A 27,246-nucleotide genomic window follows, 5' to 3' on the forward strand; every position below is an offset into this window, starting at 1 on the left:
CAGGCAGCTCCCAATGCAAGTTTTTATAAAGAAAGTGTTAAAATCTGTTAATTTGTCCTCCAAGCATGACTTACAGAGTCAGATAGTGACCCTTTGAGTTCCCTGTGAAAAGTAAATACATGAAGGACACGCAAAAGGCTATTCAAATGGCAGTGCAGGCATTACAGAAAAATGTCGATTGTGAGGGGCTTCTTGCAGTCCTCTGATCCATCCTTCTGCTCAAAAGAGAGCTGATTTCTCTGTTGCTCTGGGCTTTTTGCAGTTGTTTAGAAAATCTGAAGGATGGAGTCTGGGCCTTGTCCCAGGACTGTACCACTCACTGGAAATTCTGTTTTCCTTACATCCCAACTGGAATTTCCAGTGTTGCAGCTTGTGTCTGTTGTCTCTTACCATTTTATTGTACAGCTCTGAGAAAAGTCTGGTAGTCTTCTATGTTAATTGACTTCTGGTAGTGGAAAACTCTGATCAGATTTCTCCGCAGCCTTTTCTTCTCCAGGATGCACAAACCCCACTCCCCCAGCTTCTCCTCGTGCATCATGTGCTCCTGGCCCTCTTGGTGGCCTCAGCTGGGCTTGCTCTGATCTGATAATAAACATTAAAAATTAACTATTTTTTCCACTGTTCCACGCAGTTGTGGTTTCCTTGGGTATAGCCTTCACTCAGTCTGCCTTTTATCTTTGTATGAGAGCAGGGATTTGAACTGCTGGTGAATGATAATTCTTTCATCTACTTCTGAGTTGGTTTTGTTTGTTTGTTTATTTGTAAGTCATCACCGCTTGGACAGTGTTATCCTAAGCATTCTTTCATCAGTGCAGTACATTCTCTTCCACAAAGCAATACTTGCATGTAAGCTAATACTTGAGGTGAACAGATTATCTTGTTTTGTTAGATGTTTTCCTGTGAGGATACAGTCCTTCCATGTGATGTCATGGCATATTTCACTTGTGGAAGGCATAATTCTCTTACATTTTCTGTTCACATGGCCTGAACTCCTCCCCAAGATTTTGCAGCTTTAAAGAATTTTCAAGGTAATGTTTTCACTTCTCCTGTTCTGGTTTGTTTCTAAATCTCTTCCATACCACTTTCTGAAATGCTAAGCTTCTACTCAAGACTTGAATTTTTGAAAAAGAGAGCAGATAGTAATTGTTTCCCTCCCATTCTACTTCTCAGAGTTATTGTGTTCTAGGTGTTAGTTCCACATCAAATTTCATTGTGCCTCAACCAAGGCAAATGAAATGTGAGCAATAAGAAATAACAGTGCCCATAGCACTGTTGCTGATTCCATTATTTCGTTGAATCATCATGGTTGGAGACTTTAACTTTCTGCATATGGGAAGGAGAATATGTGCTGCTAATGCTGATAGAGCCCACATGTCTGAACAGAGGTGTTTTCAGCAGGCAGTGAATTATCTGTAGGTGATTTTTTTTGAGTTCCAGTTTGAAGATGATGATAGAGTGTGCAGTAAGGACTGATCAAAGCACATTGTCTTCAATTAAAATGGAGCAACCACAGAATGCCTCATTTACAATAAGGAGTAAGAAGTTAAATATATATGTGTGTATATGTATGTATATATACATGTATATATACATAACATTTTGAACAGAGGTGGAATTCGTCGGCCAAAAAACTTCAAACTGAAGTTTTTCAGGAAAGGATAAAGTGAAAATTGACACAGAAGCAGAAAGCATTTTGATCTTTTAATGGGAGAGTAAAACACGTTGCACATGCCCTAATAAAGACAGCAGAATTGTTCTGCAGGGAGAGGTGGAGCAAGGATTAATCATCAATAATGAGGGGAGGAATTAAGGTAGAATGTTTGTTCGGACAAACAGTGGGAAGTGGGAATTGTACAGGTGATAGCAAGACTGAAAGAATGAAGCACCAGAGCTTCCAGGTGTTCTCCCAGACTGCTGGAATGCTGGACATGTTGTTAAGACCGGTCAAGAGCGCATCCATTGGAGTGCAGAACAGCAAGCATAGCATCTGCATGGAGAAAAAGGGCAAAGTGATGTGAGAATCTTCAGTGCCTTTAGTGCGTCCTCAGTGGAGCAAGGTGAAAGATCTTACGCGCATGAAGATGGAGATGCATCTACGTTTTTTGATACTGAAGTGCTTTATACAGGCAAGTGATGAAGTGCTTAAATGTATCTAAACGTATACAGCTGAAGTTTACATAGTTTCAGTTTTATTGATACAAGTCGACTAATGCATCAGATGCATGTGTTTATTTGGGCACGTTATCAGAAAGCTTCTGTTTGATGCGCTTTTCAGGAAGGGAGCCTGATTTCAAAGGCATTTAGAACAGAACTGATAACTCAGACACAGATGGCCATAAAGGCGGAGGTGGGAGAGAATGGGGAGAGATGAGTTCTGGCAAGGAAACACATTGGGTGCAGGTGTGCTTGTTTGAGAAGAATGGGATGCTGTCTGGGAATGAATGAGAGCCATTCCTCAGCAGCTCATGCAACCTTCCAGACACCCTGGGTGGCCTCCGACGGCCGCAGTCGTTGGTCAGAGATTTCTAAAAATGTCCAAGCTTGCTGGCATTCCTCTGCAAAAGATGCGTTAGTCTGGAGCTGTGTGGTGTTCCGGGCTGTTTTGGGAATGGGCAGAGTTAAGGTTACACAGATGATCTGAACTAATTGTGTGCATGCTTTCAAAGGATTTAACTATGTAGTTGAGGAGTTTTAACTTCTGTGGTCAGTTTTTGAAAAAGCTGTCTTGTTTCCAAAGGGTTTTTTGGCAGAAGTGGAAGTAGATCCCTTCTCCTTCAAGTGCATCCAGACTTGGTGGAACTTGAGAGCAGCTCTTATGTATGCGGTTTGCATCCATACCATCCCTTCCTCACTTTGATCTCGATCCTCTTTGTGTTATGGTGTCTCTGACTGGCACTGGTGTGCTGCCGTCTGCTTTCCCTCCATCATCCAGAATGCAAGGATTCCACTGGTGATTCTGTTGCTTTAGGAAGTCATTCATAATCTGTGTGGTTATATGGGCTCGCTCTGCAATGGCTGCTAACGGTGCAGGAATGGGTCAGAATTGAAAGTTTGGTTTAGAAAATAATATGGAAAGACAAATGAAGCACAAATGCAGTCATGTGGAATTGCCTTCTTGTGGAACGTTTCTCAAAGTTTGCTTGTGTTCACTGTAGCTCCACAAATAATAAGACACTGAGAAAAATCTTAATTAATACGAAATTTGGGAAGGGTGTCAAAGAGATTTACTCCTTTTGTAGTAGAAATTTTGGGAGTAGAAGAGGACAGTACAGCAAGAAATAACATCTGTTTGATGCTACGAGTGGTGCTGGAGGTTTTTGAATCAGACACAAGGAACTGCTTGGTGATTTATTGGCTTGCCTGATTACCTTGGAGATTTCCTTTGTTATAATTAGCCTGGGGAATACCAAAAAAAGGCAAAAAGATTATTGGAAGATACAGGAGGAGAATTCGCCTTCTGCATGGATGTGGCACACCCAATAAATTTATCATCTGATACTTCTTCCTTTTGTATACAGTCCTTGTCGGCTTTCTCCACATTCTTAGCATGTCTCAGAAATTCCAGCATTTTTAGTAGTGAATCAGTGAAAAGAAGGGGAAAAGGACTGTAATTGCTTTTTCCATTGTGCTTGTTAAAACCACATTGTGGGAAATGGACCCAAACACTGTCTTTTAAGTGGTGTTGAGTCTGAGGCAGGTGCTATTAACTCAGGACTGCATTAACTCTTTTCAAATCTCTTTCCTGTTTCCTTGAGGAAACATGCCTGGTGTATATATGTGGCAAGGGATGTTTGCCTGCCTCTTGCATTGACATTTTAATTTGGTCCATGATACAAATATCATTTCCCTAATCCCCCTTGCCCTGACCCTGTTTTGTCTTTTCTTCAAAGTGAGTTGACTTTTTTTTTTCATAAGGAGGGGGGAGGAGATGGGAATGGTGGCTGGCTGCTCTAGTTTGGAGCATTAAATGCTGGGGAAAAAAATCTCAGAGTAACTGTTGTTTCTTTCTTTGTATTCACATGGAAATTTTTAATCTCCATCAAAGGATCAGGAGAAAATAACGTGGAGATTCAACAAGAGAGCTCCCAGCTTACATGGAATTTTTAAATGTTATTTGGCTTTATCCTTTAAGCGATGAGAACCATGAACTATGTACCTACAGCGTTCAGAATTAACTTTTCTCTTTCTTCCAACACACCCTCCTTTTTTTTTCCCCTTTCTCTCTCCCTTTTTCTTACATCTTTATTGTTCTGAGTAACCGTGCAACTTTTTTGGCCAAAACTATGAGTGCCTTAGGATTTGTTTAGTTGTATTTATGTATACGTTTCTAACATTAATTATGAGCACCAGTCTGAAATACAGACTCATGTTTCCTTTTGATGTGATCTGAAGAATCTTTATGGAAAGACACTGAGCTACAATTAGAGCCCAACGCACTGTATGCTTGCAGAATAGTCCAGGGCTAACATTGGACTGTTGAAAAATAGAAGAGACAAAATTAGGTATCAGAAGAGCTCACGTTCTGCTTGCTTGTGGTTGTGGTTCGCAAGCACTGTCTGCACCTGTAGTAATAGTGGTTGTGCTAGTAATGACAGCAAGTGAGACCCCCTGGAACCAGCCGAGGGAGGTGAGCAGTGGATTTCACAGGTGGCTGCTGACAGCAATGGTAGTTTTCACACTTCGTCACAGATTAATAAGAAAGGGAGGATATTAAAATGCTAATACTCATTAATACTCTTTTATGGGTTTAACGTGAAACATGGAAAATGAAAATGAATGACAGCTGGTAAATGGAACTGACAGTCCTGCTCAGGGCTGTAAGAAATAGCTGCAGGAAATAAAAGCTGTGTGATCCCCATTTCTGCATTGAGTCATGCCAAGCAGCATCTCCTAGTACTGAGATTTCTGCAAGATAACTTACATTTGGACTTAAGTAGACTGTTTTATTGCTGTAAAGTACTTGTTGAGAATTTTTCTTTACCAGCATTGGCCAGAGGGCTGTTATTCTCTGTGTCATCTGAAAGACAGTCTTCAGCAATATAAACACCTAGAGCAGAAATAGCAGCTCATTGAAACATAATTGTGATATACCTTTGGCTTTTTGTTGTTGTTGGTTTTGTTTTTGTTTGTTTTGTTTTGTTTTAGGCTTTTTTTTTTTTACATCTTTTGTGTTTGTTTGTTTGCTGGGTTCAGTTGGCTTCATTATTCCTCATTTCTCGCAGAAGTTTCAATAAACTTGCCTGCGTCCCAGAGGCAGCTGCATTTCAGCAACAAGTTTAATCTGGCTCCCTGTGGGCCATAATGGATGCAATGTAATGTATGCAATGCAGAGAGGTATGAGCTTCAAGCATCCAAAGAAACTTAATTCTGCTCTATCACAGACCGTTCTGTTTGTGGGTGAAACTCAGTGAAAAATTCTGCATAGCTGTGTTTAAATATGAAATTGAAGGATGTAGGATATTTTCACCAAATGTTCTTAATGAGTTAAAATTCTGACTTCAGCACAAAGCTGAACTCTGCCTTTTCTGTCATGCAGCAATGCCAGGAGGATCCAGTGCACAGGGACCAGACGTAAAGGAGTTCTAAAAGCATGGCACTTCTTTCTCCCATGGCAGCAGTACTTAGTAAAGTACTTAGTAAAGTAGTTTGACCAAGTATCTTCATGTTTTACATTTTAAATAAGTTTAACCTTGTATATTCTAGGTTTGTAATTCTTCATTGTGGGGAGAGTTACCAGGTCAGTGCAGGACAGCTGAGTGTGAATGGATGATGTGCTCTGAGCTAACATTAGATATACAATTTGCCAGGATTCCTTTGTTTTTTTTAGAAAAAAAATCTCTTGGATTTCCAGCTGTTTCTTGTGTATGAGTTCGTCTGCCATGCTGTCTTCATTTCCCCTGTGTACACACTGTCACTTGATGCTAATTTCCCATTTAGTTGTGACCTATTACTTGAACAGAAGATTCCATCCTGTAGTTATTCCTTTTCTATGCTTAAAATGTTTTTCTAATTGACCCCTTCCAAAACTGCTGCCCCATCTCCCATTGTTCTCAATGAACTGAAGCCCCCGGGTGCTGCAAGGTTAGTACTCTTCCTTCACAAGAAACAGTTTATTGGCACTGTCAGTCTTTGGCATTTGAAAACTGAAAACCTGCTACTTTTTGCTGAGGTGAAAACAGGCAGATGTCACTTCAAAAATAAAATGTTAGGGAATGAAGGACCACAAGAAAGGCTTGTCGCTTTGGCTGAGTTTATGGAAGCATGTTTGTTTTGGCAGATGTTTCTCAAAAGCAGGTTCATTTTTGTCGTCTACACCGTCTGGATTTGCCTCTGAGGTGTCAGACCATGCTTACTCACATTTGGCTTATTGTTGGGTTCATGCCAAAGTTTTGTATGCCCTCCTCTGCTCCTGCCCATCCGTTCACTTTCTTTCTCCTGGATATGGTCAGATTTCTCTTTATGGGTATTTCATTCCTACTTCTTGGTGCGACAGAAGAAAACAAGCTTAGAAACCTCTGTGATGCCAAGTTTTGCCATTTGAAGAGAATACAGAAGATTGCTTTCTTCAGAACGTGCAGTCTCACACTTCTCAGTATATGCCTGTGTAGTTCAGGATTTTATTATGAGAGATTTTAACACTCAGGATCCTTTTTGGTTTGTTTTCTCCTTAACCTAGATTACAGGCAAGCTGCTGCTTCCAAAGTCTCGATAATTTTTCTTTGACGAAATTTCTTCAGAGCTATTCCTGCTTTGATTTGAATTCCTCTCCTAGTCCCAGCCAGATGTTTGCTTTGCCCGGTTGTTGACAGATAATATTCTCACGCTATCACTTCATATTTCCATGATTGCAAGATCTGTCACAAAAAAATCCTGGATTTTTGTCACTGAGAGCCTTTCTGTAAATGTTTTAATTCTTTCCAAAGGCAAATTCCTTTAACGTTGCAAATATATTCTGTTCAAAAAGCAAGCAAAAGCAAACGTTCCCAGTTTTCCTTTTCCAGTAAGAAGAGTGTGTTCCTGAGCCACATCTTACGGGTGACCCAAAGATTTTCTCTACCTTTGCTGCAGGAATGTGGTTAACACTTCAGAGAATTGCAGGAACACTTTCGGTATTCAGCCAGGAAAGAGTAAAACATCCAAAAACAGTCCAAACTTTGTCTTTCCCCCCTTTCCACTGCTTTCATTTCCTACCGTGTTGTGTTGTCCTCTGCATCAGACTATTTGAGACTACCAAATACTTGGATATTTTATAGGTAATATATCTTATAAATGCCATGGCCTGCCTCTGAGGGAAACACGGGATTGTCGGTTTTGGATGGAGTATAAAACCTGAGCAGGAAATCATTGCTGAATGGCACAGCTGCAGACAAACATTTCAGGCTAGTAAACTGCCCATCTGCACAGCCACACGTGTGCTGGGACAGCCGTGGTGTGCGGCTGCCAGTGGTTGGTGCTGGGAGATGCTGTGATCAACAAATGGGGGTCTGCTTCGTTAGTTCCTGAAATGCTGCTATCTGGAGATGACTGTAAGGTTTGGAAGCAGGAAGGGAGGTTGCAGACTAGAGGAGAATCACAGATCCAGGGTGGCTCAGATGATCCTGTTGTGCCAGCTGGAAGATGTGACAGCCTACAGTGAAGGACTGAGCTCCACAGTTTGTAGAGAAGGAAAACGCTGTGTTTCTTCTTAGTCCTGAACCAGCGATCATATCTGGATCTTCCCCTCCAACTTACAGACAGCGAAGACTGTCTCGCTCTTTAGTTGTGTTTCACTGTCGTTCACCTGAGCAGGGACCTGAGAGGGGGTGAGCTGTGTTCCTCTAGCAGTGAGCTGTTTAAAATTCCGCTCTGCTGGAGTTTTCGCCAACTTAAATCTCTTCAGGAAGCTCATTCTAGCACTTTCCTCTTCTAAATTAACCTGGTATTTGTGCCTATTTTTGCTATTTCCTTTGCAAATAGCTCCTCTTTTTTACACAGTATCTTTTGATGAGTTACGTAGCCAAGCTCTCTGTTTAGTTCTCCCAGTCCCTCCTCTGAAGTTTAGCACTTCCTGTTATATGTGCCAAGTTTGAGTTTATTTTCCACATGATTTTCCCAAGCACTACTTTCAATAATCCACAATTCAGTAACAAATGCAGATTGTTAAAATAATGGAACGACAACAATAAAACTCTTTTAAGACTGCAGCTCATGCACTGCAACTGTAAAACCTATTCATTTGTTGTGGGTTTTTTTCCAAATACTTTATTGAAAAATAAAACTACCTTCTAATAGTCAAAATTAAATTATAAAAGTTATAATCCTTTTGTACTGTAAGGTTTCTACACTGATATTTGTCTGTTGGGGGAGGTTTCTCTTGATTTATTGTGATGCATAGATGGCTTGGATTGAAGTTCTTCCTTGATCACAAACCTTTCATAATTTCCCTGACCTTGGTATTGGGGTGTCAGAAAGAAAAACTGAAGTCTGTACACAAGGAAAATGAGCCAGCTGAGGTATTGGGAATCTTTTCTATTGATTATGATGTATTTTGGATCGGGCCACCTAAAGAGTGGGAAGCTCTTGGAACTGATTAAAATGTGTTGATTTTGTTTGCTTAAAGACTGAGTCTTTAAAATGTTTTTCACATTTTGTGTGAGCAGAAGGACATCATTAATGTCTGTACCATAAATATCTTCATTTAGGAATCAGATATTTCAGATAACTTTGAGCATTTCCACATTTTGATCATAAACAGAATGAGCTTCTGTGGGTTTTTCCCTATAGGCACTTTATTCTCTCTTTTCCTGTAAACAGATGCCATTTTTAAGCCACATAAAATGGATTGCAGTTGTGGCCATTACGATATTGGCACTGTTCTACATTCCAGCTGCACACAAGCACGAATTGCAGAGTGGTGCCTTATTAAATTATAGGCATCTCTGTTAAGATACAGGGGAATTACTTCTGAAGATGAAACTTTTTCCTTATTTGCAGTCTTCCTTTACAATTTAATGGATTAAGGAAGCACGTGAGTAATGAGCATTGCCTTAGTGCCACTATGTTATGTGTATATGTTGAACTACCAGGCATTTTTATCCATCCTGATGAAAAACATGCCAAGTATCTGTTATTGTTATGCAAAAAAAGGGAAGAAGGCGCTGGAGTTGTAGTGTTTGTGGACTTAATGAGTGCATCTCCTTCCCCAGGACAATCACATCGCTCCGAAGTGAGCTGATCCCACATCTGGTTAGGAAACAGTTCTCTGCTCCTACATCATTGCAGCAGGGACAGGACAACAAAGAAGAGGGCCGAAAGAAAAAAGAACAAGCACCTCTAGGTCAGTATGAGTATCAAAAATGTGGTGAATGCTTAAATCACCTATGCTGCAAATGAATTATTGTATAGAAATATTCATTATTTTTTCTTGTACTTTCTGATGGCAAAGGTTCTAGTAATTTTCCTTTTCAGACGGTATTGTGCATTTAATAAATATTTTTAGTGTAAATCAAGCATCAATCAGCCAGGTGCTCCGATTTTATTTTTCCAGAATACAGTATATGTAAATGCACTTTTGAAAACGTAACTTCAGGAGGAAGTTCTATTGTGTAGAGCAACAGACAAAGCCATAACCAGGAACTTGATGAGATCTCAGATCTTGACATTTATTTTTAGCATTTCCACAGTTTCCTTGTGTGACCTTGGGCAAAAGATCGCATCTGTCCCAATCCCTTGATTCCCACCTGCAGAATGAAAATAACACTTACTCACTGCACGTGATAGAATCTGTTAATGATTGCTCAGTATCTAACGATTCGGGTGATGTGGGGCAAAGATCTCCCCTCACCAACAGTATTTTAATAGTACTCCTCTTCAGAAAGCATTTCATTAAATCCTGTCTAACTTCATGCATGTGTGTGTTCTCCAGACATTTATAGTTTCATAAAGGAAGATAATAGCTTGCTGAAACCTGCTCCAGATAACTCCTGTTGGAATGATCACAGAGGAGATATGAACGAAACTCTCCATGAAGGAAAAATACGCTGCTACGTCCATATAATGAAAGAGGGGCTGTGCTGCCGAGTCAATACGCTTGCGTTGTATATTGAAGCTAATCGACAGGTGAGAACAGTGAACTGTTGTGGGAATGCAGCAGTTTATGGGACATTTTAGTCTCCCTGTGTGAGTGGCTCCCTGTGGTACTGCTGAGCAGTGTGTGGGAATTGAATCGGTGCCGTGTTATCTAGGTGCATCACCCTCCTGATTGCTGCACAGGGACGTGAGACAAGGAAGCACTTCTGTCACTAATTTCCTCCACAGCTTTGATTTAGCCTAGAAAACTACCACAGATATTCTGCTGATTTTGGGGAGTGACAAAACTTGCAGCCAAAGAGCCAAGAAGTGTGGAAAATAAGGTTGGAAGTAGCTTCAGTAGTTCATGTAGTCAGCATCATCCGTGTCCTGAAGGCAAGATCAGTTCTGGCTGGACTCTTCCTAGCAGATGTTTATCGAAGTGATAATGACAAAGGTTTTTAGTGTTTTGCAGGAAGACTGAAAACTACCCATACATTCAGATTGCCTAATGCTTTCTATTATGAAAGAATTATTTTGTGAACAGGCTTCTCTACAGTTGCACTCCAGGTATACGTAGAGGTGAAATGTTGATCTGTTGCAGCCTTCAGTTACTGTCACGTTAGTGAGAATTCATAATATAAAAGATCAAAGAGAGGCATAGAAAAATCCTAGCTAACAAGCTGATGATTGATAGCTTTTATTCCTAGTGTGAGGATTTTTTTACTGCACTGCTGATGCAGCTTAAAAGTTCTCATTTCACTCTCGAAGTGATGAGCTTTGTGCTATGAGATGGGGACAGTTTCCTCTAGTTCTGAAAAACTGACAGGGAGTGCAGTAGGGTGAAGCTCAGGATTTCTGGAAGCACTGCTGGTAGAACAGTACAGTTGTACTGGGAGTCCTGGAGGTGGTCACTTCCTTGCCTTTGAGTTGGTTTCTTTTACACTAAAATAAGTGAATGAATTTATGCAAACTTAAATTGCAGTGTGGCAGAATGAGTTCACACACCGGAGCTCTTTATCCTTGGTTCCTGTAGATGAGCACAGAAATAAAGTCATTTGGGTTTGTTTGTTTGTTTGTTTGTTTGTTATTTGCTCTTAAGGATGTGAGGAAGTGAAGGGGGTGGCAACACTGCTGTCAGAAAGAGAAAAATTTCCTCAGGAAGGAACATCAGTGTGCCCAAAGGGTTAAGAGAGAATATCACTTGCTAGGGAAGTGTGCGTGTACATTTGGCAGCAGCCACTTCAGTAAAAAGTTATTGAGTTGAGCCAGTCAGACTCCATGTGGGTTTTTTTTGTTGTTCTTTTTTTTTTTTTTTTTTTTTTTTCCCTTAACCTAAATATTCTACATTTTGGTCAGTTCAGGAAATGTGTTTGCTCCTGGGTGGTACATAGAAATGGAATTAGTGTTTTGAAATCACACTGAGGCCTTCAACATTGGATAAGATTTTCTTTGAATTTATAACTTATCCAGAATGGTAAAATTTCTAAGGAAACTATGTGGAAGTAAAGCATAAAACAGAGTTTAATGAGAGGTTGTGAGAAAGGAGTTCTTTTTTTCGGTGCCACTGTATTTTGTTTCTCTTGTTAATTCTGATAAAATATAAACATTTCTTTTCATGTTCTTTTTTTTTTTTTTTCCTTCTTCTTCTTGTTTTATTGGTCTTTAACAAAGACTTTTGGTGTCTTACTGGCTCTTGGTCCTCACAGACCAGATTTTGATTCACTGGCTGCAAAGCCTGGACCTGTAATTCTGCTGTCCAAGAGGACAGGCTCCCAAAGCAGTAGCAGTCCAGTCCAGTAGCCGTGGGAAGGAATGGCATCCTAACCCATTGCCCTTCTGGTGAGGAAACACTTTACTCACATCATTTCACTTCCAGCTGGGTTTCTGGATGCCTGCAGCCTGTGTGTGGGCAGGTGGGTTCAGGAGGGAGTTATCTTCAATAGCAGGAAATAGTTTCTTTGTAAGATGAATTAAATCCAAACACATCTTAAACCTTCCCTTGACCCAGGCACTCCCTCTGACTCCTGCCCCCTATCTAACCTTCCTTTTCAGAGTTAAATGCTTGAGCTGGTAGCTTTCTTGGTTCACCCCTCAGGCTGCACTACCACTGACTGATTCTAATAAGAGTTTTGCTCTGGCCAGTAAAATCTTTTATTTATTTCACCACACCACCTTTCTACTGAGGAGGGCAGGATCCTTTCCTCGTTCCTTTCCCTTCCCACAGGGTAACACTAGACAGTAGGAATCTTTCCAGCCTATGCTGTAGGTGTGACTTGGTGTGAATTCCTCTTTCAGCTCTATCTGTTGTGGCAGCCCTGCTGTGTGTCAGGTGAGGTCGGTGTCCCTTCACAAGCCAGTGTGTAATCCAACTGGGTTGGCCTAGAGTGTTGTGTTTTGGTAAGCTGGTAGTTTTCTGTAGCATCTGCATCTTGGACCAAAGGACTTAACCTGCTTTGTTTAAAAAGAAAGAAAGAAAGAAACAAAAACAAATCTAGTGGGAAGAACCATCTCCAAGATGTAAAGAGTTACAGGGGTAGAATATTCAAGTTAGATTTTAAAAATAATTTCTTCTCAGAAAGAGTGGCAGTGCATTGGAACAGGCTGCCCAACTGGGAGGTGGAGTCACCATCCCTGGAGATGTGGCACTGAGGGACACGGTCAGTGGGCAAGGTGGGGTGGATTGGGGTTGGACTGGATGATCTTAGTGGTCTTTTCCAACTTTATTGATACTATGATAATGTCTACTGGGGACAGCAGGCAGCTGGAAAAGGTAGCTGAGAGGTGTGAGCTCATCTGGGCTCATCACACGTCCAAATGAAGTATCAACTATGAAAATTCTTATTGTGTGAAAACAGCACTATTTACCCATCCTTGCATGCTGGAAGGGAAATGGGTTGATCACATTATGAATATCTGAGCAATTTCCTGAAGTATCATCTCATTTTGAGATCTTTTTGAGATATACTTTTCTGATCTGATCCCAACTTCTTCAGATGTATGGGATCTGCTTCTGGAGGTTCACTTCATAGCTATCAGCTCTTGTTATCCCACATTTCCAAGGAAGCCATTTTACACTGCCATGTGGCAGTTCCTTCAGAGCAACTGTGAGAATTACTACCAACTCTCAGCAGCAGAGATCTCCAAAATAGAGTTTTCCTAAGAGTTTTGTCAAAATAGGTGCCTAGGTGAGAGAAGGGAGACTTAATGAGTGGTCTTTCCTCTCCCTTTGGGTAATCCCAGCTGTACCACCACCATGCTGCCGTACACCCTCATCCTGGCTGTCCAAACAACATGTGCAGAGCTCTACAGCAGCCCCAGCATGCCCTGCTTCTCACTCTGGCACACAATCTGCCATGACACAGACCTTTTGGCACTCACAAGTCAACTTGTCACCTTCCATATCTTCTGTGTTTCTTTGCCTGCTGCCTCTGTCATACGGAGCTGCACCGTACGCTGCATCACTGCTCTGTGACTCCACGCAGCACTGTCAGTGCTGTGCTGTGAGCCTTCTGCCTCGCCTTGTATCGTCATCCAGGCTGTCATCACCTTCTCTGCGGTGTGTGACCTTGGCCCCGGCCTGACGCCAGGAGTTGCAGAATGCCTCAGCCTGTTCCTTCACCCAGAAAAGGGGGAATTATAAAGTGATATCCCATCCTCTGACAGCAGTGGCTCCCCCTTCTTTTCAGGAGCCGGCTCGGAATTTCTCTCTGTGGACTTGTTCTTGGCTACCTCATGGACCACAAGTCTCTCTATTACCATTGCTGCTTTGTCTGCTTATCTAACACCTGTCTTCTCCCTGTTAGGCGCCTTTTCTTCTGCAGCTTTCTACCATCTGGAATAGCTACTCAATCAACTTCAGATTCTTTCTTCTGAAACATCTGAAAGACTTTTTCATTGCCTGTATCTCAGCACACTACCTTAGTGGGATGAACGTAGTTGTCATTTTATGCCAGTTTATATTTGATGCTACTTCCTTCTCTCTTGCATTACTGAATGATACAGAACATTTTGAGTTGCATTTGGAATGGCAGATGATAGACAAGCCTGTAAAGTAGTATATGGGACGTCACTGTGTCCTGCTGGCACCAATCTGCTTGCTGATGATCATCCATTGCTTCTCCACTGGTGGGAAGCTGAGTTGAGAGGGAGACATGTAGCACACGTGGAAGTATACCTCGCTCCTTTACAAAATGGGAAGGTGATAAACCAGTCACAGATTTAAAATGTAAGAACTTATGTTCTTCTATAAGTTAATGAGTTTATGATACAAGCACAATAGAAATCATAGCCGCCCATGTTTATGTGACATACAGATATAGCACTGTCCTGTTAACTTGTAATGTTGGTTCCTCCATCCAGGTTCCCAAACTATTGCTTAATCTGGGTCTGGAAGAACCACTTGTCCACGGGACTGCACAGATCACTGACAGAAGCATGGTAGGTGTTTCCTTTCCCCATCTCTGCTCTTCTAATGCAGGATATGAAACTGAGTTCTGAAGTATAGAATTACAAGGTGAATGATACAGCCAAGAATCTGCTTGCAGATTCTCCCATGTGTTCCTGCCTTTCAGTCTCTATCTTTAACCATATTTGATAAAAAATTGTACCTTATCCCCAAGTGAAACACTGCAATCTCTTGTTCCCTTTTGGCAATTTGTGATATTTGAGCCATTTTCCTCCCAAAAATCTTTCCTCTGCCAAGATTGCCCAAAGGTAGAGCAAAGCATGCTTTGTGTATGAGTGCTTGAGACATGCTGTTTGGAGCACATGTATGGAGAACGTGTATCAGAGTTCCAGGTCCTATTTCAGTTTCCATTCTTTTCCTCCTTAGGTTGGATCAGACAGCATCATTGGGTCATCCACACAAATTGGGGAGAAGACATCCATTAAACACTCCATCATTGGCAGCGCATGTACCATAAAAGACAAAGTTAAGATAACAAACTGCATCATCATGAATTCTGTTACAATTGAGGAAGGGTATGTCACCTCTTTGTATTTTGGACCTCTAAATTTGCTATTTCCTTTTCCAGATAGATTCTTAGCTTTTTGTCTTGTAACTGATCCTCAGTCAAAACTGTTGATTGCTAGGAAGGTGTTTCTAAGGACCAAATCAGAAATGTCTCTGTAAACAAATTAACAGGCTACGAATGCAAGTGAAATGGTTTAATGAGGGTACTGCAAAATTGAAATATAATTTCTTCTTTTTAGAGGAGATTGTAGCCTCTTCAGAATGTGGTATTCAGTTAAGTGGATGTATGTCTGTAGGAGCTTGTGTGTCATCTTTTCAAATTCTGTTTTAGTGCCTAGGTCTGTGAGTATACCTGAAACATTTGAGTCAGGACACATATTTGAAAGTGGTACTCTTACTAACTACAGATGTTATCACCTTTAAATAACTTTCCCTAAAATGTGATTTTCTTTTTTTCATTTCTGTCATCTTACATCTTTACTTTATTATTGCCTTATGCTTAGTAATAGAATCAATAGTAAACTTTTCAAAGAAGAAATCTGCCAGCTAGTGGAGGTTTCCCACGCATTAAAGACACAAACTAAATAGGTAGCCTTGAGCTGTTCATTTCCAAATGTGGGAAAAGTGGCCTATCTGTAATTGTTGATGTCTGCGTGCCCCCATCTTTCCATACAAGCTCGCTTCCTGTGGATGTCAGTGGAAAGGAAACTGCTGATTGAGTCTGTGCAGGCCTGTATAAATTCCCTGCTACTTCATGGCTTGAGGTTTGCTTAGGGCCTCAGGAAAAAGGCCAAAATCTTAAAAAAAATGCCAAGTTGGCTCTGAAAGTTGCATATCTGAAAAACAAAAAACCCCAAAGGATGTGGGGTCTATGGAGGATACTACTGTTACATAACTAAATTACAGGTAAGTATGGTACCTTACTGCCAAGTGTTTGTCTTTAATAGAAATCCGCAGTAATTTCAAGCACATCATAAATCAGAATTCTTTTGAGTATAGAAAATAGCTGGTTTCCAGTTCAGTTGCAAATGGATCCAGTATGGCTGTATCACAAATGCTACTGTCGTAAGAAGCACCAGAACCTCTATCATTTGATCATGAGACCCTCTGTCATTTTGATTAATGAATTGATGCCGCAGTCATAATAGTATGGCTTTGCATACGAGGTGAGCAGCTCTACCATGGAGGCAGCTAAGTGTATAAATAGTGGTGTTCATATGAAGAGCCCCAGGTTAGCTTGTGTTTATCTGCACTGTTACGTAGTGCTGTTTTCCAAATCCTAAATCAAGCATACCGCAAAATTCCACAGCCATTATAAAGATGTTAAGATGATAAAAATGACTTTTTGGGCAATATTTTGTGAATTTCTGGAAACCAGTTTCATCACTGCTCACATGCGGTGAGAACAGTGTCGTCACCAATAGGTGATAAATCTTGCACTCCTCGGAGTTTCACCCTTAGCTGCTCCATAGACATTGCACACTGATGCACTGGGGTGAAATTTGTAATCTTTCCTCTCCTGTCCAAATTAATCTTACATGCATTAAGATTTACTTAAAAACATACCGTAATTAATGTTGCATGGATCTGCACAGATACCGTATTGATAAAGTGTTACTTATTGCATCACCGTAATCCTTAAGATTAGAGAGATGTGAAGCCATGCATACACAGGTGATGAGGTACAGGAATATCCAACTGCTAAGTTTTGTTGAAAGAAGTCTCGCTTGTAACTTAGTAAAAACACTTTCTGTGTATTTTGACCTTCTTTCACGTATTTGATTAAATCTGATAGTTTTTTGTTATAATGTTAATGATTCTGAAACACGCTGATGGATCCATTTGCAACAGGTGAATAAATTATATGTGATTTTTCTTTAAACTGCCCACAGTGGACAGCTTTGCTTTCCAAACAGCTCTTCTCCCAAGCGTGTCTGAGTAACTCAGGCTCTACCTAATCACCGACTTCAGAAAGTGTCTTCCACTTTAGTTAGAAAGTCAGGTTATGTTGGCTGGTCTGAGTCAAAATGATCATAATAAAATGCCTTAGCAGATCCAATTTATCTTTTTTTGTTGCATTGTGAATGTTTCAAACGTGAGCCAGTTTTAGCATCGTCTGAAGTACTGCACATTAGAAACTTGTGGAATTGCACTGAGGAGCAGATAAAAGGTGTCATCTAATGAACATACATCATAATGTTGACGTGAAGCTCCACCGAACTCATGGACTACTGTGTTGTGCAGTCGTCACGTGTGAGTGATAACTGCAGGCTGGGCCCAGCACTGTTCATTGCAGCAACACCAGCTGAAGGACTAGGCTGGAAGGGCTGCTATAGGGCACACTTTGGAGAAGACAAAGCTTTTTGGTAACCCAGGGAAGAAAGAAAGATCAGGTAAATCATTTCTGAAAGTGGGAAGGCTGAGGACAACTAAATGCAAAAATGCTCAAGAGTTGTGATTATGCATGCCACTGCCCTGGTAATTACTTCTAGTTTCTCTGGTTTGAATCTCACTGTCTTTGTTTTTTTCTACATCTTAACTGGATAAATGCTCATGCGTCAGTACAAAGGAAAGCGTGAAAATTGTTTTGTCTCTTGATGTCCTGTAATGTGAATTGAGGATGCTGTTGGACCTGCCATGGTTCTTCTGGCTTGAGGACCCACAAATTACATCTCCAAACCAGAAAAGGTTTCAAAGAACCTTGCAACATTTGATGCGAGCTTCTAAAATGAATAAACAGATTGTTTCTGGGCAGAGGGAAAAACCACGAGGGATTTATTACAAAACAAGGTTCTTATTGTTAGGCTGTGGTTGGTTCATTCCTGAACCAAGGATCAAGGACCTGGTTTCACTTGGATAGTGCCATTTCATCCTGTTTCCAAGTTACAATCCATTCTCCAGTGATGGCTGTGTTTGATATTCTGGAGGACCAGTAGCAGAGTTTTCCGTTTTTCTAGCCCTGGTGTGTAGGGCTTCTGTTATGCTATACGTGTCTCTTGTGAAGTGATTTGAGTAGATATGAATCCCCCTTAGATGAGATTACAGGGGATTAAAGAAGTTAGTAACACAGGCAAAATAATTGGCAGTCCTCTCTTAATGTGTTTCCCACTGTGAGTTAATTCTTCCATCAATGAGATAATAAAATAGCGAAGATTACATATGTGCAGAGTGATGGACATACTTGACCAAGCTGGGAGGGATGTAATTTATACAGCAGTGCAAGTGCTGAGAGATGTTGACTATCCAGGTGACAGGCTGCAGCGGGAAATGGTTCTTATTTCTCTCTGCACTGCTCCCTTGAGCTCAGTGACAAATGACTGCCCTGACTTACATACTTGGAGAAAACCTACTAATCGAGCTGAAATTGTAGATCACTTGAAAACTTTGTGCATCTGAATGCTCCTGCAGTAGCTGTACGTGCCCACAGTGTCTGTTGTGTCTTGGGGATGACCCTTTTGTTAGTTCTGTTTGCATTATGTGTAGTGCTGTACAACAGGGTCCCTAAATTCAGATTAGGCACACTTAACTTCCTTGAAATGAGATCTAGATATTGATGGAGGAATTCATAGAGGACCCTGTGCTGAAGTGCTCTGAGCATTGTAGATAATATTAACAGGAAAACTGTGCTAAATCCTTTATTCCATGCTAGCAGATAAAGGTTTTGAAATCTCATTTGTTAATAAAACTTTGTGAGTGTATACACTTAATGAAAGGATCTTTGCCATGTCATGTGCACGGTGTATCCTTGTGCCTTGGTTGTGGGAGCAGGATGTTTCTCTGGGAAAGATTGAAGAGATGGGAATATAATAGGAAAAACAAAAAAGCAAATTAAAAAACTGATCTTTGGATTACTTACTTTGGACTTACTGGTGTTTGAGGAGGCAAGCATGAAAAGCTCAGATAAATATCAAGATGACAGGTCCATGGAAAGCCATGCACTGAAAATAGCCTTTTGGCATGCTGGTAGCCAGTACCCTAGGAGCTCTATGGCAGATTTAGTCTCTTAAATGAAGTATTTTGCTCCTATGCTTTATTCAAGGAGATACTGCAAAGCAATATGCTTCCAATGGTGGTAGAATCGTGAAGGTTGGAAAAGACCTCCAAGATTGTCTAGTCCAACCACCAACCCGTCGCCACCATGTGGTAGCTGTTCTTATGGAAGCCATTAATACAATGCTGTGGTTATCAGACAGGAGGGCAGCAAGACACAGCTGCCGAGATGAGCATCAAAATCTCAGTTCCACAGCTAGGAAGCACTAGGTCTTCACAGAACAACACAGGAAGTTTGGCTTGTGTCACCTATAGTTTTAGCAGAAATAAGGGCTTATTGAGGATGATAATTTTTTAAGATGGAAAAGATAAATGGAATCTCTGGTCATCTGCATGGCGCCAACCAGAAAATCTTACGTGCCGAGCCAATGACAAAGGCAGTAAGTTGCATTGGGTTTTGTTGATGGTGTCCTTGCTACCAGTGTAAAGTCAGTGGTGCAGACACTGTGCTGTTACTCAGTGGACTGTAGTGAGACCACGTGCGACTAGTTAAACACTACTCTAGTTTACCACATGTCTCCAATTTATTGCTACTTTCTATGAGAAAATGTACAAAGGAAGAAAACAACAAGCAAGCTGAACTGGATTGGCTACTAAGTGCAGATTGATTGTGAAGTTTATTGGTTGTTTCCTCAATAGTGCCAAATCAGCACCTGATGTAGAAACAGTGAGCGGTTTGAAAAAATTCTAATTAAAAGCAGGATGGAATTGAGCATTTATAGGGGTTCAGCACGTAAGTGGTCTTTTTCCTGTTGGATAAGAGCAGTACATAGGAATGATCCAATTGCCAAAGCAACATTTGTTGAAATTGTAAAATATATTTTACAGCACGTTCCCTCATGAGAAGGAATGAGGAGAGATGAAGTTGTTTCCAGCACCATAGCTTACAAAACTGGAAGTAAAAGTTTTGCTTGTGCTGGGATTTCCAAATGTTTTGTATCTTGAACCAGTTTATAAGACGGGTCTTGTCTTCTGGATGCTGTCTCGTGATGCCAGTTGCACCCCTGCCCTGTGCTAACCTTGGAAAGGATAACAAGTTCAGAATAGGCATTGCAGAAAGTGCGTGAAAAGCGAGAGCTTAATTCAGAAGAAGCATATGTAGTATGTACAAGTGTATGTAAGTATGAAGTATATTGTGGGTGTGGATAAGCATGAACATATGAATAAAGCTAGGTATAGTGCTTGCTTGTAACTAGAATTCTTACTTCTCAGCAGAGTTTACTTTCAGGAAGGTAAATTGAGGAAGAGAGGACAAACCTGGAAAGCAATGAGCAGAAAGTAGCTGAACTACTTCCATAGCTGTTTCATGTTTGGGCATTTGAATTCTGCTGTATCTGTTGTATTTAGGATACTTCTCATATAGTACCTGTTATCTTGTGAATCTCTGAACCATTATTACTTGCAGCTCCTCAAAGAACATTTTCTTCTGGCTAGCTTCCTGGTACATCAATCCATCTTGAATAAATCACCTGCTCTTTATACTCAGATACATATGTTTTCCTGGTAGAGCATGGAGCTCTTCCCAATTTTCCAAACATCTTGTACATCAAATGTTGAACTTAAAGCACAGGTCAGCTCTGAAAAGCAGCATTTTAAAACAGCTCCTCTTGTTCTGCTGATCTGCTTCTTCAGGTGGCCAGAGTCAGAGCTATAAATAAGCTTCTGCCTGCTAGCCGCATGGGTCTAATCAAAGAGGTGTATGCAGATTTTCAAAAGCTACTGATTTCTGTCAGGTTTTGGTGGGAGTCTGTGTGTAAGTGCCATTGGTGCTCCTGAAAAATCTTCTCCAGCCTGGGTAAGTAAAAGGAAGAAATTCTCATGTTGTTTCAGAATTGCTCCTCTGAGTTTCTAAGGGGACCCTGGGGTTGAACAAGTTCAGCTTAACTCCAGAAAACCAGTCTCTGTTTTTAAGGATGGCATTGAGAACATCCTCTTTCCCTTGTACATCTAGCCCATACAGCAACTGATTTAACTAATAACGTCCAATGGAGAGTGAGAATCCAGGAGGTCAGCCTCCTCACGCGTAAGGGTTTCCTGATGTAAGACTCGTTTCAGTGTGTGCTTTTGCTGAAGTGTGCAGAATCGGATTTCCAGCTAAACGAAAGGCCACCAATTGGTTTGTTCCAAGATCAGCTGGATTTATCTGTAGTTTCAGAGGTGAGGCACAACCTTCCAGGCGACCTCCCCGACAGCCTACATTTCACTTAATAAAACAAGTTAAGGAAGGTTTGAGGCAATCCTTTAAGGTCAGTTGAACTTTCACTGGAAAATACGAGTGCTGGCAAGTATATGCAATATGTAATGCAAAATGTTTAGGGTGTGGGGAAGAAGTGTAAAGGAGCCATACCACAGTGATGAGCTTGGCTAGCAAAGAGACTTGAAACAAGTTCCTCAGCAAAAACACCCTGGGAGATGGGTTAAGAATTTAGGGGATTGGTAGAATGTTTTTGTTACCCCCAAGGGGAAAAACAGGAGATCAAAGCCCAAATTCACTTAAGAATGCTTTCTTTGAAATGTATCTATAAATTATAGCACATACTGCTGGCATCTATTGTAGTCTTTGGTATTTACTTGAGTGTATACTGTGAATTCACAGTACCCGGATTTGGCTTGTTAGTGTGTAAAAATAAATGTTGGTGAAGGCAACATTGCAGATTCTCAAGTTTCCTAATAGTAGTGTTGCCTCTTCTCTGTTTTCCCCTGGCTTTGTGCCTCATCCTGTGACCATGTGTCCCAGGCACCACCTATGGAGGGATTCTTTGAGGGGCTGCTGGTAGGGTTTGGAGCTCCCCCCTTGCCACCTCTCACCGTTACTGAGCTGCCTGCTGTGGCTGTTATTTCCTTGGTCAAGGCAGAGTGGGATGTTGCTCCCAGGGGAATCCACAGCTGTTACCCCTCAGTCAGCAGAGTAGCTGCTGAGGCATGTCACCCTTGGCTTTTAGCTCCCCATCCCATCTCTGCTCCTAGCTCATCTGGAGCAGCAGGACTCCTGACTGCTTGGCATGGCGCAGTGTTACCCATGGCCGTCCTAAACTCTGCTCCAAGCTCTTTCTTCCTCTCCAGCCTGTGGTTTTAAGTGTTGCATTTTAGACACCTCATTTGCTTTGCTGCCCAACAGAGATTATGTCGTTTTTTTGGCACAATTGGATTAAACTAGCAGACCTGGATAGCTTCCATTGGCATTTCAGGAGATTTGCTGTAAGGCAAACCTGTGACATTTGTACCTTCCTAAGCTTGCACAACCAGGGCGAGAGCTGCAGTTGAGGTCCTGACCTCAGTTACTTAAGCCCCTTTCTCCCAGGAGCGTTCATCACTTTAATCACAGAGTCCTAAATAATCAGTGGGTAGCCTGTAATTAGGGGTTGTGTCCTGGACTCCTGCAGCCTGCTCCCGGTGTGCTGAGCACTGCGGATTTTGATTTCCCGTTTCCCCAAAGGATGTTTGATCTCAGATTTACACTTCAGAAAATTAAGAAGGGTACAGTACCTCCGTCCCCTGGCAGCCTTCCTGCTTTCAGTGGTAGGTGCCTTTCTTTTCTTAAGTGTCTCAGTTCTGCAGCGATTGACACATTTGATTTAAGAGTTAGATTTATAGACTGATACTCAGGCTGAAAGTCAGCAGCTCCAGGACTGCATAAATCAGCCTGTCTCAGGGACTAATACTTCCTTATTTATAATTTCGACAGGAGATGGAATTCTTTCTCAATTCTTTACATTTCTTTCAGATGTAATCGACCACCCTGTCCTTTGGTTTAAAGCTATGTGACTTTGCCACAAATAGAGGGAGGGGAAAGTAAGCCCGGTCCAGGAATTGCTATGCTATAAAAGCTCCATATTGTATGCTCTTGGACTTTGCTTTCTCCCAGCTTCCTTCAAGCCCACACAAGAGATGGACTTGAGGTTTTTTTGGCTTTCTTCCCCTCCCCCCTCCCTGCATACATACTCTGACCTTTTAGAAAAATAAATAGAAGATAAAGAAGGACCTGGAATGTTGCAGAATGTGTGTATATTTTGCTCTCTGTTGTTTTCTGCTGGGATTAGTTGTTTACAATGGGAGAGAGAGGGAGGGCAGAGGAAGGGAGGTCTGTGGCCTTAACTGAAATTAGTGGCATTTCAGAGTGATCTTGTTAGGTGGTCTGCAGTTTAAAGACCTAAATCCTTGTAATCCCCCCATGCCTCCTTGGCCACTACTCCTTTTGCTCTTGTTCTCTCACTTTCAGAAAAAAAAAGAAAGAAAGAGCCCGAACCCGAGTCCGCCTCTGTGTCTCTCAGATGCAGGCTGTGCATAACGTACGCACATGCACAGCCGTACTCACACACTCACTCTCATATGCTTCCATTCGCACGTTGTACCTGTATAAAAAATTAATGTCTCAGCTAGCCGACATCTACATCTGTTACCACTACAGGACTGGGCTTGTAAAATGCTCTCTCTAGAATGCAGACACACACACCGAATATTTTTATTTATTTTCTGAAAAACGCTCAGCTGCCAGACTTTCAGCTTGTGATTGCACTTAAAACAAATTCAAATTGAAATTTCAGCCATAAATCAAATGCCCCAAATTAGTTCCTCTTGTGGGTTTGAACATGCTCTTTGGATTTTAAGGTCAGAAGATATCCGTTTTCACGGTGCTGAAAAGTTTAAAAATATACTACGTTTTAGGAGAAGAAATAAATATGGTTTGCATTATAAAGCAGTACATCAAATATGTGCGTATGCGCACACACAGCGTGGTCAGTGAAGTTGAATGCTGTCAGAGCACCTTTGAGGACTAATAGCACCTAATTGTTAAGCGAGGCAGGAAACACGGTGGCTGTTTATCCAAGGAGGATGCGGAAGATTGTCTTGAGATGTGATATTTATCCTCTAAGAGAATAAAAGTTTATCCCTTACTCTTCAATTTAAATAAAAAAAAATAGTAAAAATTAAATAAACACACAAAATACTTATCTTGGCAGACTTTATAACATACTTTTTCGGGAAAAAAAAAGGCATTTACAAGTGGTTTCAAAATGGCTGTGTTACATCTGTCAGCGGGTAAAGGGAACACCCACAAATTGTGTTTTTATCTCATGAAGTTTTGTTCCACTTGAGCAATAAAAGCCAGATTCACTGCTGGTGTGTGCGGCTGGGGTAATCCTAGCGCTGAGCATGGCTCTAAAACTTGTGCATTTGGTTGTGTTTATAAGTTTGAAGAAACTCCTGGGGTGGCGGAGTCTTTTGTTTTTGCTTGACGCTGGCACTGGGGAAGGGTAGGTTTGCAAGCACCTGGCACGGCCACGTTTGCCTTGGTTCCCCGGACTGTCCTTCCAACAAATGGTTTGGCAGGAAAGCCCCTTATCTTTGATGTTAATGTCATCAGCACTTTCTTGGTTACAATGCTGTTCTTTCCCCAAGAGTTGAAAAATGATCCCAAGAAGGCTTGGGACGTACAACGTGCTCCAGCCTGAGCTCCAGAAAACAGCTTAAAGTCAGAGATCTTAGCACACCCAAGGCTCTTCTTAGAATCATAGAATCATTCCGATTGGAAAAGACCACTGAGATCATTTTGTCCATCCGCCACCCTATCCCTACCATGCCCACTTACGCCATGTCGCTCAGTGCCACATCGCCACGGTTCTTCTGCTTGGAAGCAGTGGTAGATGGTGGGAACCTACAGATCGCAGGGAAATGGTTCTAAGTGATCAAAGAGAAGGCACTTTGGAGCGTACTTTTTGGATAGGGGCACTTTCAGTGGGCAGTGAGTAATCTCTCCTGTCGCCTTTGCTTGGATGGCACCAGCACAGGATGGCAGCAGTGGTGGGCAGTCCTCCCTCTACCAGTTCATTTTCCAGCCCAGTCGTCAGCGCTGAGCGTTCTCCCAGCAAATGCTGTTGCACAGGATGATGGCTGGAGTACATGGAGCTATTGGAAAGAAGCAGCTGGTGACAGTGTGAGAGCAAAGGCAGACAGGGGTCTGCTGTGTATCTTTGCCGCTTTTTATCTTATTAATATGTTAGTAAAAACCTTGCCAAGGCAACCTGAGCTGGTTACTTGGAGCATAATTGCTCATATTGCCTCCTTATAGGTCAGGGGAGGGGGAGTTGAAGCGAGTTAAAAGAATGATTGTTCAGAGGGGACAGTCTGCTCAAGGGAAGTCATAACTGCTAACCACCGTGGCTGAGGTCCGGTTTTATTGCTTTTACTCCTGCGGAATTAATGCCGTGTTTGTGATGCAGGTGGTTTCTGCTCTGACTCACATGAGCAACAGAATTGTTATATATTTAATGGCAAATTCTGTGTACCAGATAGTGGCAACGTGTGAGTAGGAAAAGAAGTAGGAATTAATGTTAGGATTGGCAGTCTGGAGTGAGGACTGACCTCCTCTTTGCTTTGAGGAGCACAGCTGGCTCTGCTCAATACAAAATTGAGGCTCGGGGGGCTCTCGCTACCAAAAGCCCTCTGTGCTATTAGTTCAAACTCCAAAATAGCTCTTCTGTTGATGGGCCAGCTTGGTGGTGCAGCACGGCAGCGTTTCGCTGGTGCAGTGAGCAATGGTGAGACCCATGGCCATGGCTGCGGGTGTCACAGAAGGGATTGAACTGCAGAGCTCAATGCAGAAAGTCACTGAAGACAAAAACTTGAGAAAGAAATCAGCTGTTTGACTGAGGGTAGCACAAATAACCACAACTGTTGTAATATACATTAGCAGAAGTGCTGGGGAGGAAATATGAAATGGGACAGATACCTCCATCTCTGTTATGTATCTCACTTACGGCTTTCTCTCCACCAACCGATTTCAAGGTGTGCAATACTTACTACTTTTAGGCACTTGTTAGCTGAATGCCTTCAGATTCTCTGTCCTTCCATGATTTCTACCCATCTTTGCACATGTAAACGTGAGAAAACAAATAATTTGCAGCATAGCTGTTTTTTCTCCATAGCTTTGCAATAAATTGTTTGTACTATTTAACATCACTCATGGTGCTGAGTGAGCACACATCATGGATATTAGTTAAGATGCACGATTACAGTTTTACTGCCTGGAGAGGCAAAGACTGGTGCAGTAACTCACATCTCTCCATATCTTTGTAGAGGAGTTATGGAGCCAACATCTGGACTCTGAGTTTCTTTCCTAACTGGATGATCAAATCATGTCGGAGGTTTATTAGCTATCCCAGTGGATACCTTTGTTTTGTACCTATCATTTTAATCATTTTCTTGTTCTACCTTGTGCTTGTGTTATAGGTGTTGTCTTCAGGGCAGTGTTATTTGTAATAACGCTGTGATAGAGAAGGGTGCAGACATCAAAGACTGTTTGATTGGAAGTGATCAGAGGCTGGAAACCAAAGGTAAGTAGAAAAGCTGTTTTTATGATGCATTTGTAATTAATTTTTAGAATTTCCTCCTCGAGATTTTCCAGCCAGTAAACAGTGGCAGTTTTGCAGTGTGGTGTCCCTTAAGGTTAAGATTTGTTTTTCGTGGAAAGTGCAGCTTGCTGGCATGAGAGTAGTTCAGGGACTTGCTCTTCAGAAGTTGGCAGAAAAACTCTGTTGTTACTATAAAGAACAAGATTGGGTGCTGAGACAGTCTTTTCCCAGAGGCCACAATTAGGTCAGCTTGGAGTTGTCCTCAGCAGAAGGAACTGTCATTTTGACAAGTAGTTTTTGTCAGTGTTAGGGGTGATGCAGTCAGTAAGCGGTGGCACAGACATCCTTCTTTTTGTGAATGCTAGCAGCCACAGGTGCCAGCGTGTTCCCATCCACCCTGCTCCATGCAGGAGCTCAAGATGGAATGTCATACTGGAAGCTGCCGTGCTTAGTAGTAAATACAAGGGCAGTTAGACTCAGATCTGTTTTACTGAAATGAAATGCTTTTTGGGGTTTCAGAGAAGTTACGCTATGCGGTCCCAATTTGGGCAAAGTTAAGCTATCCAATCAAGCTGTGAGTGGTGAGGCTCAGCTCAGTAACCGCCTAAGTGGAACTGTTGATTTCCTGCCCTAAGAGATAATGGGCAGGAAATGGCTGTCTCAGTGACTGCATCCCAAGCAGAGGGCTTTTTAATGAATATTTATGGTTGGGGTTTGGCAGATCCCTGCTCTAGGGTGTGGACTGAGGACAACAGTGAGTTCCTTTTCAGGCTCCATGTGAAGTTATTTAGTCAGATCAGGATTTGTTTGCTTGTTTTGTCT

General features: G+C 41.7%; 1 protein-coding gene across 1 annotated transcript in view; it reads left to right on the plus strand.

Annotated features, from left to right (window-relative positions):
• Positions 1–27,246, plus strand: part of EIF2B3 (eukaryotic translation initiation factor 2B subunit gamma) — a gene marked incomplete at both ends in the record, with an annotated part of 92,139 nt that overhangs the window by 54,794 nt on the left and 10,099 nt on the right. Inside the window, 5 exons of the mRNA XM_079535714.1 lie at positions 9,186–9,316; positions 9,905–10,098; positions 14,410–14,487; positions 14,882–15,030; positions 26,303–26,406. Coding sequence (XP_079391840.1) covers positions 9,186–9,316; positions 9,905–10,098; positions 14,410–14,487; positions 14,882–15,030; positions 26,303–26,406 — 656 coding nt within the window. The remainder of the gene's footprint in view (positions 1–9,185; positions 9,317–9,904; positions 10,099–14,409; positions 14,488–14,881; positions 15,031–26,302; positions 26,407–27,246) is intronic.

This window comes from Tetrao urogallus, assembly GCF_951394365.1.
Source record: "Tetrao urogallus genome assembly, chromosome: 5".
Taxonomy (NCBI): Eukaryota; Metazoa; Chordata; class Aves; order Galliformes; family Phasianidae; genus Tetrao; species Tetrao urogallus.